Consider the following 21,291-nt stretch of genomic DNA (forward strand, 5'->3'; position numbering starts at 1 on the left):
CGTCCTTCGCCATGAAACATTTCTTGATATATACATCATTCATGCAGTTTGCATGATTCACTAGGATTATCTATCTGTTAACAGTAGTATTCCCACACATGGAGTCATTACGATTGCTATACGGACTGATGCTATTTGATTCTATGGTACTATCACTGAGCAGGCAACTGGGAGATATGGCGACGATTCAAGGCATAGGGAAAGCAGGGCACCTGGTTCACCTAGAGCGACCCTGCGTCTACAATAGGTGTCTTAAGAAGTTCCTCGCTTCCCTGAAGGCAGATGAAGCGCAAAAATTCATCTGATTTTCTTAAAGAATTCATGTCCTCTTTTTGATTTCCTTCCTTTTGTTAACATTATTATTGTTTAGTAGTATTTAATTAATTGAATCAAACATGAAATTGGTGTGCCCACACTCAGGGGAATTGATTTCCTTGCATCTCCTCTTTGTTCCATTACAACAACAATTGACACATGGATCCCAGAACAATTAAAAGCAAAGATACTTTTCACACATTTATTAGTAACAAAAATTTCACTTGGAAGTAGTCGATAGGGGATTTGAGGAAAAGATATCATCTGAACGACCACTGTATTTCTTCCAACGTTCTTCCTTTGGTTTCAGGAACCCAAAGTCTAACAAACACTACTGTGAAAGCTGCTACTAATGCGTAAATGGCGAATGTTCCTGTTGAGATCAAATTAATATCAGTATACATACGAAATATGCATGTCTCCCTCTGTGTGTGTGTGTGTGTGAGAGAGAGAGAGAGAGAGAGAGAGAACCTCCACTGCTCCATGTCAGTAGCAAGTTTGCCGTCATTGTGACCACTGATGCTGTGAGCCAATTGAACAATGTTGCAACACTGCCGCCAAGACTTTTGATGTTCACTGGAAGTATCTGCAGTTTTCAATTCAAACACTTGAGAGAAGAAAGTTTACAATAACTTTTAACTGTCATATGAAATCAAATCCCCAAAAGAAGATTGCAGCACAACAGATAATTTCATTGAAGCTCCTTCCAGTAGAATGAATGCTTTGATTGCCTTAAATTCTAAGCAAAACAGAGTTTGGAACAAAGAGATTGCAAGCAACCAGCTGCAGTCTTCTTTTTGTTAGTGGAAATTACCTGGTCAAGTTTGTAAGCATTGTATGGACAAATCTCAAGAAGGAGCCATTTATGCTTCAATTATTTGACTAATATTTTTAGTACCTATGAAAAAGTTATTACAGAACTTTTAGACTTCGTTGTTGCTTAAGAAAGTCATATTGCATTGCCTATCCTTTTCCATTTAACAGGCATTTTGTGATTTAAGAATTTGCCCAGTGCTGTAAAGCCTTTCATCTTTGTCAAGGAAACCTTGTTGAGACTAATAAATCTGCAATAAGGTATTGCAATTTTCACGAAGTGCACATGAAGAGAAGATCAAATTAGAAGAACCAAAAATGTTGCGTTTCTTTCAGCAACTAGTCTCCATATCCCCCAAAGTCGAATATACTTCTTTCATTGTATGATGAAAACAGAGTTCATTTCTTTAATAGTAACTTCTTGTTTTCAGCCACAAGATTGACTTAACCCTACCTCGGACATTATAACCCATGGGACAGCTCCAAGCCCTAGAGAGAAGCCAATCACCAAAATCTGGATAGATAGTTTGAAAAAAAAAAAAAACTGAGAAATGCCTGTGAATTTCACCAAACAATTAACACATGCACAGAGAGAGAGAGAGAGAGAGAGAGAGGATCTTAGTGGAGACATACCACAAGACCAACCAATGACAAAATCCCTAATACAGAACGAGAATTTTCAGGTATGAAATCCTGCAACAATGGTAAGAAACTTCTGGTTATGGGGAAGAAGGAAATCATACATCATGATGACATTGAGATAAAAGATCTAACTTCTCTGTTCAAAAAAGTAGTGAAAAAACTAGCAACAGCTACACAAGGAAAGCTTCAACTCTACTTGCCTCCAAATAGAATGCGATTGCAACAAGAAGACAGCTAGCTGTTGTCAGTGATGAGGATACCTGCAGAAACAGGTTACAGACTTCAAACTGTGAATTATTACAATCTAAAAGAGATTATCCCTATAAAAATAACTAATCTTAAATTCATGTGTCATATTTTTAGCTCTACGCACCAAAAGAAGCACCCTGCGACCGGCTTTATCTATCAATGACACAGAAATTCCAGTTGCAACCACCTACATCAATTATGGGAAATTATCAGCAACCATAACCTTTTAAAACTTGAAAACATGTCATGCAATGTGCAATAATTCATTACTACCTGAATAGCACCAAGTCCAAAAGTTGCTGCTTGGCCAGATGAAATTCCTGTGCAGATTTAGATGATATGATCAAATTCTTGACAAAATACATTGTTTTACCAGCTACTGCAAATCCTAATTCCAGTATCAAAAAAATTCTTCTGAACAAGTGTTGCACTAGTTTGGAAATGCTCTCTGATTTTATATATCAAGAGGAAACTATCTGGCTAAGGACCAGCACAGGCTAATAGATGTCAATTTCTCGCTAGTTATTGATATGAATGGTTCGAACTAGCATATACGCCAGTACAACAGGGTGAAGCTTGATTTTTCTGTGACACTAGTTTAAATTTTCTGCATGCATGTCAAATTGCTCGACTTAGGAGGTGTGTCATGAAAAACTGATGGAACACAAGTGGATATAATAAAATGGAAATTACAGGACAATTAAGTGGAAGTTCTAGGATTAAAAACAGACTACCAATAGAAATCAGACTAATTTAGCTTAACATTACCACTTCACTTTTCCATGTCCAGAGTTGAGGAAGCTGCAATCTACTTATAGTAAAAATTAATACGACCTTTTGGCCGTTAAAAGATCTTAAAACTAGATTGAGTCTTTGTCTTTGTCTCAATAACTTATAGCCAAAAACTCAAGGATGGCCAACTAATCAAACAGATCTGCATCAAAGCTTGATGAAAGTTGATTGAGTCCCAGATGAAGCACCTCGAAGATTTGGTCCCAAAATTAACGTTCGATTAGATTTCTACTCTTAAATCATATCCATGTTAGCCTACCAGTGTTCAGGTATGCGGTAGTCTAGGATATAATTGTTAAGTCATCTAGTTCTAAACCATTAACAGGAAAAGACAAGGGTATGCAAAAAGAATAAGAAAATCAAATGGCACCAACAAGAGCAAAAGATGCATAGATTTCTGCATGAACTGAAGCACTCTACATATCAGTATCTAAAGTTAAAGTTGAAAAACCTTGTATCTTTAACCCATGTCATTCCAAAGTAAAAAATTTAACATAATGGAGCTTATATTACACCATCATCCCACTTTTCCCCTCAACATGCACCCCCCAAGCACATTTTAAAGAAGAGAAAAAGGCAAAGATAATAGAAAGATTCCAAAGCTCTATATATCAACTCATAAGTTCCACTAAGTCAAGTTGGTTCATCTGCAAAAGTGATGTATAAGCATATTGTGGATGCTTTTCATGGAAGACATATAGAAAATGACACTCCTTTAGCAAATAAGCACATTTATATCCCATAACTATAACTAACATCAAGTGAAAACATGGGCCATTTGCAGTCAGAAACAACAAATACATGAAACATGCCTACAGCTTCTATTGCATCAGTAGATGCTTTGGCAGCACCATTCATCAATATTAGAATGCAAAAGTCTTTAATCATGTGAGATGCAGTACCCAAGAATTAATCCACATCTTGTGTCTTCCTGGATGTGCGCCATGCTACCAAGACATTAGCCAAATAAATCTTAGGAGAAGCAAGGAAGCATGGAAATAAGTGAGACAACCATCTACTGATATTCTGGATGCAACAAGGCATTTCATAATTGAGAACCAAAAAGCTAAACTCACCAGCAGATTTAAATATGTTGCTGGAATAGAATAGAACACCATTGATACCACTCAGTTGCTGGAGCACTAGTAATCCAATTCCAAGCTGCAAAACATGTACCGATTATCAGCGGAAATACAACAGGGCCTCTAGAAAAGGCAAGTTTCCTAATTTTTTCAAATTCCAGGCCTATAAAAAATTCAGATCTATCACAAAAAATTCAATGAATTTCAGAGAGCACAGTATACCATCAAAGGATACCAATATTGTCTTCTTTTAAGCTCCGCAAAACGTATAGTTGTTCTCTTGGTTGATGATCCCACAGATCTCTGTAGCAAGGAACATGCTTGTAATATAGAATCAGAAAACTCAAACAGGATTTCAAATGCAAAAGATAAGCAAACATTAGCAGATCTTGCATAAAGCTTTCAGTTTTTTAAGTTTATGTGCAGTAACTAGAAAAAGAAACTAATTGCAATACCTTGATCTCATTCACTTCAACTGAGATGTCTGTTTCAAATCCACGCAAAACTTGTAAAGAAGTTTCAAAATCTTCATTCAGCCCCATTTTAGCCTATCACATAAGGCAAGAAAGGATCAGCTAAAAACCAAACCACAAACAAATCAGTTGGTGTTTAGATCATAAGCATACCAACCAACGAGGAGACTCCGGTATAAAAAAGAGACCAGGAATCAGCAGTGTGCAAGGCAAAATTCCTGTAAATAAGGTTTCAAGTCAGAAACAGCTACACAAAAGTAATAATCATAATATTGAAATAAGATCTTCAATGTGTTACATCCGACTTGTCCAAGTAAATCAAATCTATGCTGAACATGTAAAAGCAGTTAAATACAAGAATATCATCCTCCAGGAAGAAGCAACAAAAATTTCAGGCCACTAACTAGCCCTTATCCAAGTACTTCATCCTAATTATGTGCAAAGGCACTAGAAAAACAGAAGACATTGCACCAAGTATCTAGTCAATTGCTAAATTTTAAAATTACGACTTTCAGCTATACTTAGTGCTCAAAACGCATCCTCTTTCAAAGCTGCAGAAAACTAGTATCCTTCGCTTTCAACCAAAAAATGGCTTAATGTCTGAAAGATGAAGGGCATGCTCGGCTTTTAAAACAAGTATCTCCACTTCCACTCTCGGCTAAGAGCGAGAATCAGGTACTGCACACAAATTTCTAAAACAGCATGCCTTCTGGGACAACTCAAAAGTTGATTTTCAGCTCACAGAAATTTGATACAATTTTATCACAACTCACCTAGGACAGCAAGCACTCTCCAAGGCACAAACATTCCCAGTAGATAGGCGAGCATTATTCCAATTGTGACTGAAAGCTACAGAATATCGCCAAATGTTCAAATAACGGATGTTTACCATCAAATTTGATTACAAAGTAAAGAGGGATTGACCTTAAATTAATTGATTTAGACGGCAATGAACAAAACGAACCTGATTTACAGAACCCAGGCTTCCCCTTAAGTTCTGAGGTGCTATCTCTGCTATATACACGGGCACCTATATAAAGCGAAGTTCTTAACAAGTACCATTTCTATAGTATGTCCAACTGATAGCTAAAGACTATGTTGTAGAAAGGGATTTACCGTGTAAGAAATAATCCCCACACCGAATCCTTCCAACAACCTTCCCAGGAATAAAAATGACGAGTCCTATACGATGTGTCATGAGAGTAAGAAATATGTTGACTATCAGGTAAAATTTGGACACATTCTATCATCCAATGAGTGCCAACTCACTTTTGCAAATGAAATGGCGAGCCATCCAAGTATATTAGGAATTGCAGCTATCATCAATGACTGCATTCCAAACCTTAAGAATTTAGAAAAAGAAGATGCATGTCGCACAACTGATTGTGCAAATTCAACAGATTTAATATAAAAATTTCATACCCCTTTTCGTCCAACGTATTCAGCAATCTGCCCGCTTGCAATTGCACCAACCATTGCACCCACATTGGCCAATGAACCAAATACTGAAAACTACAATCACATCCCACCAAGAGACTTTATCAATAATAATACTTAAAAAAAAGGAAACAGAGGAAAAAGTAAATAGTTTGAATAAGAAGAGATGGACCTCTGAAATGGTGAGTCCCAGATCATTGATTATATCAGCTTGCGTAGGACTCGAATATCCACACTGAAAACCTCAATCATATAATTGCAAAATGTCAAGTACATTCTTAATAAATGGCAAGTGAGATAAACAAAATGCTATGGAAAGAGGTGAGGAAATATACGGTGAATCCGAACTGAATGGGTCCCAAAGCGACGATGGATACACAGAGGAAAACGGAAATGGATTCTCTGATCATTTGGGCGGAGGAGCCCATAATGCTGGACTGCCTCGACGCCATCCTATACCAACTTCCGGTATGCAATAAGGGCTTCCGAATCCCATCTTCCAATGCCGAATCATCTCTGGAACTCATCGTATTCCCAGCCTCGTTAGCCTTACTGGAAAAAAAGTTTTTATTCTACAAATGATAGATTTATTGATGAAGATGGAGAAAACAGAGGCCGTTTACAACGGTCTGTCTTCTTGTTGTTTGTCTGAACAAATAAAACGAGGAAACGTCGGGAGTGGCGGACAAGTGAGAAGAGAGATGGGGTGTAGACACGTGTCTAGTTGGGGTGAAGACACGTGTCTAATCCAATCTGGGCAAATTGTGCTGTGTGGGACCGCGTGCGCTCTGTTGGGCCTGGCATTGACCGGCCGGTTAATTAAGCGCTCCGATCGGGGAATGCTCACCTGGGACATGAGTTCAACACGTCAGCAGTAGATGGTGCATTAGCTGTGCTTAGTGGCCAATCATAATTCATGTACCCCAAGCAAGTATACACATTGGATCCAGACACATATGCATTCTTGGTTTGTTATATTTTCGTGATTTTATAAGCATGTGGAATTTTTGGAGTTTTTTTTTTTTCTACTTTTCTTTTGGAGGACGGCATGTGGAGTTCGAAGATACCATGAATCATAATAAAAATAACTTGCAAGGAAAGAACAAAAAGAAAGAACTTGCAAGTTGCAAATTTGCAACAGATAAAATTTAGTACCAAATGAACTCTATATTAATGTTTAGTGGCATAGGCAACTCGTGTGGTTTTGCAATTTGGACTTTAACGTGCTTTTAGATCCTTCTCATTAGGGCTGCAAACGAATCGAGCTGCTCGCGAGCGGCTCGAGTCAAGCTCGAGTCGAGCTCGTTATTAATCGAGCTCGAGTCGAGCTCGAGCCGGCTCGAGTCAAACTCGAGCTCGAGCTCGAGCTCAGAATATTAATCTCGTTAGCTCGCGAGTCGGCTCGCGAGCTTGGGTATATATATATATTTTTTTATTTTTATTTTTATTTAATAATAAAATTACGTATATTATATATATATTTTTTTATTTTTTATTTTTATAGTAAAATTACGTATATATCCTTAATATTTTATTATTTATTAAGAAAAAAATATTATTTTATTTATTATTTTTAAAATAAAATAATTATTTTTTATTTTTTTTCGAGCTCGAGCTCGAGCTCGAGTTCGGCTCGACTTGATTCGAGTCGAGCTCGAGCTCGAAATTTGCCGGCTCGTCGAGCTCGAGCTCGAGCTCGAGCTTGGTAAAATTTAGTCGAGGCTCGGCTCGATTAGCTCAAAGCTCGACTCGGCTCGGCTCGTTTGCAGCCCTACTCCTCATGTTGTAAGGTGTGCCATTCTCAGTGATCATAAGTGGATAATTATAAGAATTCTTATTAGCGATTTATGATATTAAAAGTATATTCTAATCAGTGATAGTGATCGAAATTGAATTTATTTAATTTTTTTAATAAAAAAAAGTGTTGAAATCCTCTAATACTTGACTGATGAACTCGTTAAGGATTCTATACATACAAGCGTGAAAATTTTTTTCTGCCTTTTTTAGGGTTATACAGAACTACTTTGTAATGAGATCAAATATATAGTTTATTTGACAAGAAAAGCTAATTGTGATTAATTTTGACAAGAAAAGCATTTGCAATTAGTAATTTCATAAAATTGATTGAAAAAGTCTAATGACGAATTTGCATCTGCATACGAACCACACTCTGTTTTCAAACTCGGACCGGACCGGCCGGTCGAACCGGGAACCGGCCAGGTAGCCGGTCCGAGTCACATTAAAAAATCGGAAAATTAAAACCTTTAACCGGGTTTGACCGGGAAAAAACCGGTTTTTCCGGTTCAACAGTAATTTTTTAAAAAAAAATTCAAAATTTTTAATATTATGTTTTGACCCCCTAAATTGTTAAAACTTATTGATATACCTCAAATATTTGATACTTTATAAATATTGTCCTAAAATTTGATGTTATTTTTCAATTAAATTCATAATTTTAATTCTAAACTTGTTAATATTTATTAAATAATATAAATTGCTACTTGATTGTTCTAATTTCTTTGTATTTTCTTGTTAAATATATTTGAAACATCAAATATATATGGATATACCTTTATTAATATCAATATATTATTAGATATTATATATATAATGTTTTAATTTTTAAATAATTTTTATTTATGACGTCATCCGATTCGACCCCTATCGACCCCCGGTCGAACCCATTCACCCCTGACCCCTGACCCCTGACCTCGGCCGAGTCGCTATCCGGTCCGGTTCTGAAAACATAGGAACCACACAAAATTCTCAAGTAAAAAGGAAAACCTTGTACTACTAGATTAATTCTTGTCGTTATGTCCACGGAAGATTTGACCCAGCCGAGGCAGGCAGTTGTTTGGCCAGTCTTGCCATTAGCCAATGACTTGTCACTACATTTCTAGATTGACTTTTTACCTCCAACAAGAACCAATAATAGTAGAGAGTAGAGACTAGTGTACCCGACCCGGTACCCATCCCCCACCGCAGTCAAAACGCCCACCTCCAGCCCCGACGTCATCACAGCGAGAAGAAACAGGCCAAGAAAACAACAGCACGGGTGAAACTTCTGCCGTAACTACTCCCAATTCTCAACCCTCCACCACCAAAACCACCGCTACCCCGGCCGCCGTCGTTGTTATCCAGCCCCCTTCAGCAATTCTTTCCTCGTCTTCCACCGCCGCAGAGCGGAAAATTCTAGAAATAACATTTTGATCACCGCCGCACACATGGGTGAACAAACCCAGGTACAGACCCAAACCCATTCTCAATCGCCGGCATCGTCTCAACCTAATTCTGATGTAACATCCGCAACACAGCCCACTCCTGTAGCCGACGTCTCCATCAATGCCGACGTTTCCCAGAAGCCCTGCAATCCTTCCAAAATACCTATTCGACCTCAAAAAATCCGAAAGCTGTCATCTAACCCTACTTCCACCATTGCCACCACCCCCGTTGTTCTCACCGCCGTTAACTCCTCCTCCATCCCCACCTTGCAGACTTCCGAGGCCAAAGCCCTACAAATTACTGATTCTTCCTCCTCCCCTTCTGCCATACCTATTCCGACCACTGCTTCCTCCTCTACCACCACCACTACCATCACCTCCACCTCCGCGACGACCAGCACTGCTGTTACTTCCACCACAGTTTCCACACCCGCGGCATCTACGCCCAAGAATCGGAGGCGTAGTGCTGTCCAATCAGCTAGGGTTCTGCCCCAGATCATCAAACCCCTGTCGGCCGAGGGTGAAATCAATGCCGCTCTCCACCACCTCCGCGTTGTTGACCCTTTACTTGCTACCCTGATCGATACCCACCAGCCTCCAGCATTTGAGTCTCACCACTCCCCATTCCTTGCCCTCACCAAGAGCATTCTCTATCAGCAACTCGCCTACAAAGCAGGCACCTCAATCTACAATCGCTTTGTAGCGCTCTGCGGTGGCGAGACTGCAGTTCTTCCCGACAATGTGCTGGGTCTATCTGCTCAGCAGCTCAAGCAAGTCGGTGTCTCTGGTAGAAAAGCCAGCTATTTATATGACCTCGCAAATAAGTATAAATCTGGGATTTTATCGGATGAAACTGTGGTCAAAATGGATGATAAGTCATTGTTTACCATGCTATCCATGGTCAAGGGAATTGGGTCATGGTCAGTTCACATGTTCATGATTTTTTCACTGCACAGGCCAGATGTTTTGCCAGTGAGTGATTTGGGAGTGAGGAAAGGAGTGCAGATGTTGTATGGATTGGAGGAGTTACCTAGACCTTCACAAATGGAGCAATTATGTGAGAAATGGAGGCCATATAGGTCAGTTGGTGCTTGGTATATGTGGCGGTTTGTGGAAGGAAAGGGATCACAGAATGCTTCTGCTGCTCCTTCTGTAGAGGGTGCTAATGTGCAGCCATTGCAGCAAATTGAGCCTCAGCAGGATGCACAACAGCAACACCAATTGCAGCTTCTGGAACCCATCAACGGCATGGGGAATCTCGGGTAGTTGATATTTTGCTTTAAAAATCTTTTCTTGCTTGTAGATAATCAACTCATATGTGTTTTCTGCTCTGTGTTAATGCATCATTGTAGAAATTTCTTGTCAGATTAGCTACATGTTGTCATATATGCTTTTTTGTTTCACATGGTAAGCGGGTCTGCAAGGGGGAGTATGTGCTAGGATAAAAATGGTATCAACTTTGATGCTTATCTGTTCTAAGATCCATGAGGTAATCTCACTAATTGGTTTCAGAAGGATGAGTTGGTGTTACCTTGTTCATGTGCTTGGTAGGTTGGAATTATATTCCATTAATTGATGCCATTATTGGGTTTTGTCCTTTTTTTTTGGTTATAAAACATGCAAATTAGGTTTTCATTTGCTTGGGGAGTAGTTGTGCCACCAGGTATGGTTGAATTGAACTTGTTTTACATTATTAACGCCATTGTAATTACTAAGAAAAGGTTATGGAAATGGCTGGAAGTATAAAACTTTGGTATTGTTTTTGAGTTGTTTATAAATGCTGAAAATCACGGCTTGCGGGATAGGCCATCACTCAGAGGTTTCCAGAAGTCCTTTATTACTGTTCTAAATTGAGTCACTCATAAATGCCAAAAGCCACAATGCTCTAAACTGATGGCATAATCAAAACGATATAAAAACAAAATGCGTTTCATCGTGTTGGGGGACAACATATATGAATTCACTAGCTATCGCCAACTGCTTTATGAGCTTATGTCTGAGCCCTCTTACTTTATGTGATGCAGTTGTGTGTTTGTATACACAAGTTTCTCTCTCTCCCTCTCTCTCAAATGGATGACTACATTTATGAAATTCGGAACTAGCTTTTCCATTATTTCGGTGAACAACCTACAGTCTAACCGGGGTATTTAAACTTAGGGCAAATCTGGCACAAATAGATTGTTGTTGTTCTTCTATTTACTTATGTCATGTTAGCTGCTTGCTTCTTGTTGCAAGCGTCTGCCTTTTGCTGCCTATTTACTGTTTCTTTGTTTTGGTGTGACCTTTTCAAACTGCAAATTCAACATGAGTTGCTTGAATTGTTGTTCATAACTGCAGATTCAACATGAGTCGCTTGAATTGTTTTCCGTAACTGCAAATTCAACATGAGTCGCTTCAATTGTTGTTCATAACTGCAAATTTAACATAGTCACTTCAATTGTTGTTCATAACTGCAAATTCAACATGAGTCACTTGAATATCTCTTGAATTGTTCATCATACCTAGATCTATTAAATTGTCTGGCTCTTTATTTTTTCTTTAATAAGTTTAGCTATGGGTTTTGTCACAGGAACTGTGATTTTTTTTTTTTCCGTTTTTGGCTATTCTGATATTTGGCCTTCCTGTTTGATTAATTAAAACAGAAAGAAATAGTTAATGCTGAATGTGGATTTTTCATTATAAGATTTGCCTCTTCTTAACCATTTCCCACTACCCACCTTTTGACCTGTATAAATAGGACATGATACTTGTAGTTGATAACTCATAGGTTCTTGAGTCGCTAATGCATGGCTTCGTGTGTGGCCTTGACATGCTGGCCTTTGTGCAAGTGTTTTGCATTTATAGACTAGGTTTTTGAAAATTTCACAATGATACAGCATTTTGAAATGGTAATATCATTCACATTTCTTTCTGATATTTGTGGATGAATGGCCGCAATGTACATTTGGCTGTAACAGTGATTCTTTTTATGGTGAAAACAAAATTGTAATACTAGTATCCACATGTTGACATTTTTCTTTTCTGTTTAATTATTCAAATTCCTTTTTCCCACCTTTTGCCTGTTCATGAATGCGGTATATAGAACCAAGGTTTCTGTTAGCAACTTTAGAGCATACCTCAGTAAAATTGTTGACCACAGGCTTGATTTAGGTGACTTGCATATTAGGATCTGTATTCCATGCCCCCAAAAAATGGGGTATTTGGTCCACACCCACGTCATGCTTAAGTTTCTTATTCATCCTAGTTTCTGGAAATGTAAGTAGAAGGTTGTGGTTGGTTGTGTTGTATATTCAACATTGAAGAGTTAAAAAAGTTTACTATTGGTTATGCTGCTAGTGCAAAATTTGTTGTGGTTTCGTGCTATCAGCTCTTGTAACATGAACCCTGGTGATGAAGGGAGCTATTTGTCATCTTAAATACGAGTAAATTTGGTTCCTGGACTATGAATATATGATATTGGCATTGCTTCACTATCTCCATTCGCCTTTTTGTCTGCTTGTCAATTTAACCTCTTCTCATGAGAAAGGTTGTGCCTCTCATTGACAGAATTAAGAAACAGGTAATGCCGTGGATCCTTAAATGGATAAATCCTATTTGAAAGGAGATGTTTGTCATAGGCCATAGTCCACAATTAGTGAATGACGTTTTTTGGTAACTTAGGTTGCTAAAAGCTGGTACCACTTGACGCTTTGCACTTCCGTCCATTGTTCTTTATGGATACATGCAAAAAGTTTTGATCTTATAATTCACAAGTACATTGACAAGTATAACCAGATTTGGTCTTCTGTTGTAGGGCTTGCATCTGGGGCCAATGACGAGGAAGAAAGTGTTCTGTATCATTACATTAGGAATTACTAGTCTCTGTCTGATCCATGGATGTAAAGAATCCAGTGCAAGGGTTTGTTGAATTCCGGAAGGACCTGTCGTATATAGCTCCAACATTTTATATAACCTTGGGGGCTGTATTTGTAGAGTATAGTTGCGAACTTGTTGAACAAGTTGTGCCTTTAGGTATTGAGGCTTTTATTGATAGTTAGGAAAGGATAGCTTCCATAAAAGACTGGTATCAGGATGGAGAACCCCTCAGCTCTTGATGCAATTGTTTAACTAGTGCTCTTACATTTTATCAACATATAAGCTTTTATTTCAACACTTCGTATTTACCCATGTTTGTTTCTTCATTCTTGTGGTGGACCAACCTCATTCCCAAAGCCAACATGATTTTGACTTTATATGTATGTATATCATTTGGCAAACAAAATGATAACTCGTGTTTTCTTTCTCGTTTCTATTCTTGTCTGTAAAATAAGGTGCAAATGAATAATCTAGTCAGAGCCAAGTTTTGACTAAATGAAATGGACCTCGATTAAAAAGTCCCTTTCGTCTTCTTAAAAAGTTAATTTTGCGGTAGAATTTCTTCTTGTCAAATTTTTTAAGTTAAAAAAGAAGACAGAATACTTAAAATCTAAGACAAATTTTTTGCTTAAGCGTCCAAATTATACAGCTATTCCAAATTTTGTTTGTATCTGTCGTTGATTAACCCATTGCTCAAATTACGAATAGTTTTACACCCATTATACAAATTACGAATTCAGCACCTAGCATTTAGAACATATTGCTCAAATTACGATTTTTAGTTTTACAATCTCTAAATTAACCTCTTTCTCGTAGATTATCCAACATAAGTGGTTAGCCGTGGGTTAAAAAAAGGCAATTAAATATGTGTTCACTAAAAATGTAAAAAATTTTCTGTAGAAAACAGCAATCCAAACAAGAGGGACTGAAGTTGTCAAACTTTCAACGTTTTCATTTTTTTTCCCAGTAAAAAAAAAAAAATTAAAGTGAATTTATCTTTGATCACTTTTATAGATCAAGCATGCTTCATATAAGTATTTTCTATTTGACGCATCTTCTGTGCATGCTATGTATGTATGTGTGTGTATATATGTGTATAGTTGTCAATTATGGGTCATGCCATTATCGCATCTTTGTATAGTGTTGTTGTGGGCTGCGGCCTGTAGAAAGGAGAAAGAAGGGGGAAGAGTTAACAAACCAAAACCATCTCTGGCCACGAAATCCAGAAATTTTGCAAGAGGGAACTAATAGGACTTAGTTCAAGCCCAATACGAATGTTACGATCCAGTGCACCTGCAACCAATCCACTCGATACTTAGTGGCAGAGAATTATCGAAACAAAATTTAGAAAGACTGAAAGCTTATATAGAATTTGAATTTGATGAAGCTGAAGAGGTGACTTCCGGGAAGTCCCAAAATTTTGCTACAGAAATGACACCCTGAACATGATGATGATTATGCTTGCAAATTCTTAATTTTTTTGGTCATATTGCAAATTCTTATTCGGAGTATCGTTTTTTTTTTTTAAATTATTCTTGAAATATTTTAAACTGAAAAACAAAAGAAAACAAAAAAAAAAAAAAGACGGCAAAGAGATCAAAGAGATGAGAAGAAATTGGTCATATCAAAACTTGACAAGGGCATGCGCATCTTATCTGGATGTTGGATTGCATGCATCATACTTTGATTTGAGGAAACTCATTGGCTCTTCATCTTCTTTTTTTTTTTTTTTGTCGACATGCGACTAAAGCACAACAAAGACGCTTTTCTCATTGCTCATCCCAACTTATAAAAGGACATGGAATTGTCGGAAATTCAAAAGTATGGTATCTGTCCTATACTATTAACAAAATGTGATTAGCATGTCATATGTGTAAAATTCAATTAAACTAAAAAAGGGTGCGACATAGCGCGTGTTTAGATAGCAAATTATTTGGGATAATTTTTTTTTTTTTAAAAAAAAAGATACTGTAACATTGTTTGAGATAATGTATATAAAATAAAAAGGTGGTTAGAAAATATGTTCATGATGCAAAACTTTGTACAAATAATCCATTGTCCAAACAAATTCGCTTGTAAGAAAAATTTATAATTCTTTCAAAACATGTTTAGAATTACTAGCAGGTTTGTCCAACCAAATGATTCATCACCATGCAGTTCGTCACGCGGTAGTCCATGAAAAATCGTAAGAGATTTTTATTTTTTTTTTGGTCTGGGCTATGGAACAATTATTTGACAAGTCTAATAATTAGTGTTTAACTCACGTGATATGGTCAACTGGACATAGTAGTAAGAATCCCAAGTGCCAAATCAGAACTCTTATCAAATACAATTATTGGGCTCCACAATTTTATTTAAAAATATCTTCATTGATAGAAGACTGACTGCTCGACTTAACATGATGTAGCCGTTCCATGCCATGATAAAATTTGTGGCCGAAAGAGGGTTAATTGAATTTGAAGCAAGAATACAGAAATGGCAAATGCTTGGACTTGGTTCAACTTAACCATTTATCTTCTCTGCTTTATCTTTCGGCTGCGGATGAGAGGTGACTTAAGAGAAAAGACAAGTAATTAATGCACAATGTATTCTAGAAAGATCAACGAGCATATATGAAATTTATTGATTAAAGATAATTTTGGTATTTGAGTAACTCAAATATGCTCTGATAGAAAGATAATTGCTTACCGGCGTGAGCTAATTCATTTCATGTAAACTTGCCAATGGACTTCAAGTAAGTCTGCTTAAAGATCGTCTAAACATCTTAGATCCTATTTGGAGTTGTGGTAGTTTATAAAAAATCCTTTTTTTTTTTTTTTGCATAAGTACTTGGAACGAAAATGCTTCTACGTTGTCAAAATTAGACTATTTAAGTTACGGAAAGTTCAGTTACTCAAGTTACTTTTAGTGTTTAAAAGCTTTTTTTTTTTTTTTTTTTTGTATAAACACACTGCAACCCCAAACGCACGGTTAGACTAACATTCACAAAAACTTGGTTCAAGCGATAATCAACCAATTGCTACATGGTAAATATTAAGTCGGAGAAAGTAACGAAACGGTGGTATTACATATGTCACCTCGAATAGTGTCGCAAAGGGTGGTATACTTTTGCGTGTATTGGGAGACTATTTTTTTTACTACTCCTTTTTTTTTTTTTTTTCCCTTAATACGGCTGCCATGAAGAGACAATTTGTGCCCTATTTTTTCTTATAGTTGAAGAGACGGTGGTTGATCTGTCAAACAAAATATCACATTATTGTAGGATGTTTAGTCGGATACACACAGTGGTCGGAACTGCTTGGATGAGTTTCAACCAAACTCAAGCCCTTGTGTCGACACAAAATTGAACAGATGAAATGTCAACCGACTTTGCAAAAAATGGCCAGTTTCAATCTAATTATAATTGGCCCTAAAAAAGAGGTTTTATGCAATACTGCAATATTAAGTAGTGTTCCTCGGTCCCATAAATATTAATGTAAGTAAACGTAGTTAAAAAGGGTAAGTAAATATAGTTAATGCAATCATTTTTGTTTCATCAATAGTACATATAGTTTTTGTTTTTATAGTTCCTACTAGAATAATTGATCAGTGGAGTAACATATTTATTGATAGGATTTTTCTACAGAGGGTCTATTCACACACATAAATTACTCATACATTAACAATTATTATCCTCCCTTACATTTATACATTATTTTTAATTAACTTTATTTTTCATAAACTTAATACCTGAATTACATCATAATGAGCATCCACTAGTCACTTGTTAAGCAGACCCTTGTTGACAAAGAAAGATGCACATTAAGTATAAGTATAGTAGTAAATTGATAAACAAGCAATCCTCTTAAAAAGGAAATAAGTTGATAATTTAGGATATATATAAAAGAACAGTGAGCCTATATTACTTGGGGGTGGGGCGGGATTGGATAGTAAATATAAGGGATAATTTCAGAAATCTCTCCTAAGATTTTTGACAATTTCACTCACTTCCCTTCGATTTGAATAATTGCACTAACTTCCCTTCATGTGGTAAAATGACTATAATATCCTTCACTTATAGATAATTCCTACAAAAAAAAAATCCTACAACTACAACTAGTTTTTCATTCTAAAATAACGATTGCTACATAAAATAAACTCTTATTGTCTTTCTCCTATGTCTTATGATCCACTAGTTTTTCGCAAATGTCATCCACACAACTATCTAATACATCTCGAATCCTTATTATTATGAAAATATATCCTCTCTCTCTTTTTTTGTAAATATTATTGAATTGATATTGCCAAATGACAAGTTGCCGAATCAAATTTGTTGTCAAAAAAAATAAAGATGAAAAGGATGGCGGTGATACAGAATACAGACAAGCAAATAAAAGTGATAGCTAAAAAGGGAACATGAATTAAGGAAGATTACGTTATTATACCAATTATGTATAAAGAATTTTGGGATATAAAAACTGCAATCGGATTTGCCAAGAGACATGAGATGTAGCCTCTAGTGTTGCTTTTTGGTTGCCACATGTTGGTATTCTTGGTGAGTTAGATTATTCGTTAATGTGATGGTTATGATGTTTACAATAGTTGCAATTGAAAAAAATTTATTAGTGAGTTTTTTTCTATTGTAAGTAACAAAGGGGTATTTTAGAATTTTTGAGAACAAATTTAATATACTGGGTCTATATTGTTATTGAAATGCTAAAGGGGAGCTTCCTGTAGTAACCAGAAACCTCAGGGGAGGTTTCGGAAATTATCCCTAAATATAATACTATCGTCAAAGAAAATTGTTCTGCAATTATGTGATGGTTTAACTGGCGCCCCAAACGACTCGGACATTTCACCTAAGAAACGTTAAAAATCGATTGCGGCTTTTTAAAATGAGAAGCAAATATTGTAAAAATGGAAAAGATAAGAAAACTGTTAAACGATACTACAGTCGCGATATGGAGCCTAGCACAAGGCACGGCTAGCTTATTCAGCGGATGAATGACGGGGAGTTTACCCTGCAACAGTGAACAAGTGCCCCATCGTGCCCTTTTCTTCTCTTCTACTACAGTACTACTTCTTCTTCTTCTTCTCATCTTTTTAATGCACAGTGTTTTTTTTTTCTTTTTTCCTTAGGGTTTTATTATCAGAAAAGCAGTAACATTTTATAGTTTTTGCCCTTGCACTTCATTTACTTTATAATTTGCTTGCCTCCGTTTGGCTTTCCACTTTCCAGATTTCATAAACTCTTCAAGTACAAATATATATATATTTTTAATAAAACAATGGAATCCATCGATCCAAACACTTTTTTTTAATATAATGAAAGTTATCTCTGACCTACATGATCCTATTCCCGCAACAATAAAATGTGTGTGATTTTCACGTACAATTAATTAACATTCAAAAGAAATGTTCCAGATGGGGCCGATATCATTATCAACAGAAAGCCATGATAGGCCTCAAGCTCACTTTTTTTTTTTTTTTTTTAAAATTTTTCCTTTTTCTTTGAAACAGGAATAGAAATCAAGATAAATCACTAGCTACTAGGTACACCAAGAAAGACATTCCACCAAAACCTTCAGCATTACTTTTCAAAATAAATGGTTGACTCTCAAAAAATCATAAAAAGAATATAATAACTGGATCAACTACACTTAAAATCAATTGTGCCTATCCCGGTGAAAACAGCCGCAATTTAGGCATGCCTGTATTAGATGGAATTGATGGGAGTAATCATGGGTCTGTTAAACGTGATTAGACTGTATATATATATATATATATATATATAGATGGTGATTGAGAATTTATTAATTGAGAGATGAGCTGCCCATGAAACGCTCCCTCATCTTCTTGTATGATCTCCCGGCACATGATTTCCAGTCCCACTATTTTGATTCCACTTACAAATCAATCTACGTACAAAGCGTGCAAATGTTGACGTGACTTGTCCATGATCTCAATTAGATTTGCCTTTGGCAAAAGGGCCAAGCCTTCATTTTATTGGTCAGCTGCACCACCAAGCTTTAATTCCAGCACCAGTTGCAGAGTACCAAATACCTTTTGATTCTCAAGCAAGAAGATTTTAAGGCTAAATCCCACGCATCTCCAAACCTCTTCCTCATCAATTGCTCGTTTTTTTTTTCTAGATAAAGTGACTATAGTCCGCCTGTTTGTGCAGCCAAATTGACACTTTGCAGACAACCAATACAATTCTCATCTATATCAACTTCATTTATTTTATGTTATGTTAATATACACACTAGCGAATGAACCTTGACAACTGAGTTCAAATAGTAGATTGGAAAAACAGCTCTTTACTTCAGCTGGAAAAGAACTAAAAAGTTTCGAGGTTGATAAACACTAGCTTAATACAATGTTTGCCCTGCAGGTAGAGTTTGTTTGGATAGAGAGAATTTGCAAAAAAAAAATTTGCCTCACAAATCCCAATCACCTTTTTATCTTCCCAATCACCTTTTTATCTCACACACATCACATCACAAAAAATGTTACAGTAAATATCTCAAATAAATCATCCAAATAAACTCTTATCCAAACAAATTGTGTTTGGATTGTAATTTGCTGTTGAATTTGCTGACCAAGTCCCAACGGTCAGAAATTATTTTAATTAGATCAAAAGGAGACAAAAAAAAAGAATCATAAAGAAATGACAGAAAAGAAAGCAGCAGCAGCAGCGGCAAAGAGGAGGAGTTGATCGAAGTATGAAAGTCTACAAGATTGTGGTCGAGGTTTCGCCACGAGTACCCACGCCTGCCATCTTGTTCTAAATTAATCATGTCATGGAGATATGCTGATCCACCCCTTAATTAAATACTACTTCAAAAGCTTCAACGCATTTGATGATTATAAATGACCTCCGCCGACTAATTGCTCGGAACTTGTTCCCTAGCCGAGAAAGGCTAGTGTGAAGAAGAAGACTGGCTTCAACATATATATATATATATATTTCTTTAATCTTTCATTACCATGAAATCCAATCCTGTCTGCTTTCTTCCAATTAAATATCACGAGTAGCATAATTGATCAATTGATTAAGCTATAATTGGTATATATACCCTTTTACATGTAAGCAGCTTGATAAACAAAGCAATCCGTTTTGGGCTGAGTCAGGAGAGACAACTAAGTGGCCTAAAGGAACAAAGCTGCTACTGTTCTTCCACATACTAATCTTAAGTGTTTACTGTTACCACTTTAATTAAGCCAAATCCGATGTTTTTACTCTTTTTATGTTGTGATCCCTTTCTGGTAACATTCTCGTGTACAAAAATTTCGGCTGGCAGTTCTGCTTTCCATTTTTAGATACTCTAGGTCATCGGCTGAGATTGCCATTGGTAAAATCACTAACCATAATCTAGTCACTAAACATCATCTAAGTACGTGTGTCCAAAGCCCCCTTCCAAGGGATCTTTTTGACTCATGAGCCATTGAATAATGAAAAGAATTCTCAGATGAGTTACCGGTTCGAATTCCAAGGTCTGCCTATGCTCGTTTGAGTAATTAGAATGGGGTTCTAATTCATGCACATTGCAAGTACTAATTCCAAGATTATTTTAGTTTCAAAAAAAATTTTCAAGATTATTTTTCAGTACTCCATTTTTTTAAATAATATTTTGTTTGCATCATAACACATTTTTAAACAATTTTTTTTAAAATTTTTTAATAATATTTTTTATCTCACATACATCAAATAACAAAAATGTACTATAGAATTATTTTAAACTCAAATAATTTTCTATTCAAACACATTCAATGAAAGTAAAAAAAAAAGTTTAATTCATAAAAAAATTTTGTTTACAATTTTAATACGTAATTTAATCAATCACAAATTGAAAAGAACAGAAAGAAAATGTAGATTCTCTTAGGAGCATTTTTTTTCTCTCCCCCCCCCCCCTCGGGGCGCGGCGGGGGTTAGTCTTTGCTTCATGAGTGTCTGATCCACTTAAATTGCATATAACAGCTCACAATGCACATTTTGGACACGATTGTCACCTTACTTGGTCAAGAAAAAAAATTTAATAGCTCACTCTAGTAGTCCCAAAATCAATCAAAACGACTTTGAAATGAAACTAATAAATTTAGCTGAATAAGGTTAGCATCCAGACAAGTGAACATGGGCAAAATTGCATGGCCAAAAGGGCATAAAATAAAATAAAGAAAAGAAAAAAATGCAAAATCATCTAATTTTTTTGTCACAATAACGATAATAATACTTTTATAATTTAATCTATCCTATTATTCTATAAGGAGGGGGAGTTTAAAAAAAACTGTATAAAGAATTAATAGATAAACAAATTCGATTAGATCGAAGAAGTGTTTTGACTCTTTTCTTAAATTTTTTTTTTTTACTGTAAGTGAGATTCGAACTCGTAATATATAATCTAAAAAGAAATTTAATTCGTTTTTGGTGAC

The 21,291-nt window shown here is 36.2% G+C and overlaps 2 protein-coding genes across 2 annotated transcripts; one reads left to right on the forward strand and one right to left on the reverse strand.

Annotated features, from left to right (window-relative positions):
• Window positions 1-575: 575 nt before the first annotated feature.
• LOC113778699 (sugar transporter ERD6-like 6) lies at window positions 576-6,330 on the reverse strand. The gene is made up of 18 exons (XM_027324175.1): window positions 6,139-6,330; window positions 5,976-6,038; window positions 5,789-5,878; window positions 5,636-5,695; window positions 5,483-5,548; window positions 5,331-5,396; window positions 5,140-5,215; window positions 4,520-4,584; window positions 4,349-4,441; window positions 4,116-4,196; window positions 3,888-3,972; window positions 2,293-2,339; window positions 2,144-2,206; window positions 1,971-2,030; window positions 1,762-1,821; window positions 1,583-1,642; window positions 787-901; window positions 576-688 (listed from the first exon to the last, which is right to left on the reverse strand). The coding sequence occupies exons 1-18, from the start codon at window positions 6,328-6,330 to the stop codon at window positions 576-578; spliced, it is 1,455 nt and encodes a 484-aa protein (XP_027179976.1).
• A 2,457-nt stretch (window positions 6,331-8,787) lies between these two features.
• On the forward strand, window positions 8,788-13,205 carry LOC113778477 (putative DNA-3-methyladenine glycosylase YfjP). Its single transcript, XM_027323899.1, has 2 exons — window positions 8,788-10,286; window positions 12,818-13,205. Exons 1-2 carry the CDS (start codon window positions 9,028-9,030, stop codon window positions 12,837-12,839), a joined length of 1,281 nt encoding a protein of 426 aa, XP_027179700.1. The 5' UTR covers window positions 8,788-9,027; the 3' UTR covers window positions 12,840-13,205.
• The last annotated feature ends 8,086 nt before the right edge of the window (window positions 13,206-21,291 follow it).

Source organism: Coffea eugenioides, chromosome 7 (assembly GCF_003713205.1).
Source record: "Coffea eugenioides isolate CCC68of chromosome 7, Ceug_1.0, whole genome shotgun sequence".
NCBI classification, from domain to species: domain Eukaryota; kingdom Viridiplantae; phylum Streptophyta; class Magnoliopsida; order Gentianales; family Rubiaceae; genus Coffea; species Coffea eugenioides.

What these genes read in the sequence shown, in the direction of transcription:
- LOC113778477 (XM_027323899.1), top strand. Translation starts at nt 9,028, where the DNA reads ATGGGTGAACAAACCCAGGTACAGACCCAAACCCATTCTCAATCGCCG. An exon ending in AACGGCATGGGGAATCTCGG is followed by an intron (nt 10,287 to 12,817) that starts GTAGTTGATATT and finishes CTTCTGTTGTAG; the next exon opens with GGCTTGCATCTGGGGCCAAT.
- LOC113778699 (XM_027324175.1), bottom strand. Translation starts at nt 6,330, where the DNA reads ATGAGTTCCAGAGATGATTCGGCATTGGAAGATGGGATTCGGAAGCCC. An exon ending in CGGAGTCTCCTCGTTGGTTG is followed by an intron (nt 4,442 to 4,519) that starts GTATGCTTATGA and finishes CTTATGTGATAG; the next exon opens with GCTAAAATGGGGCTGAATGA. An exon ending in CAATCGCATTCTATTTGGAG is followed by an intron (nt 1,822 to 1,970) that starts GCAAGTAGAGTT and finishes CCATTGTTGCAG; the next exon opens with GATTTCATACCTGAAAATTC.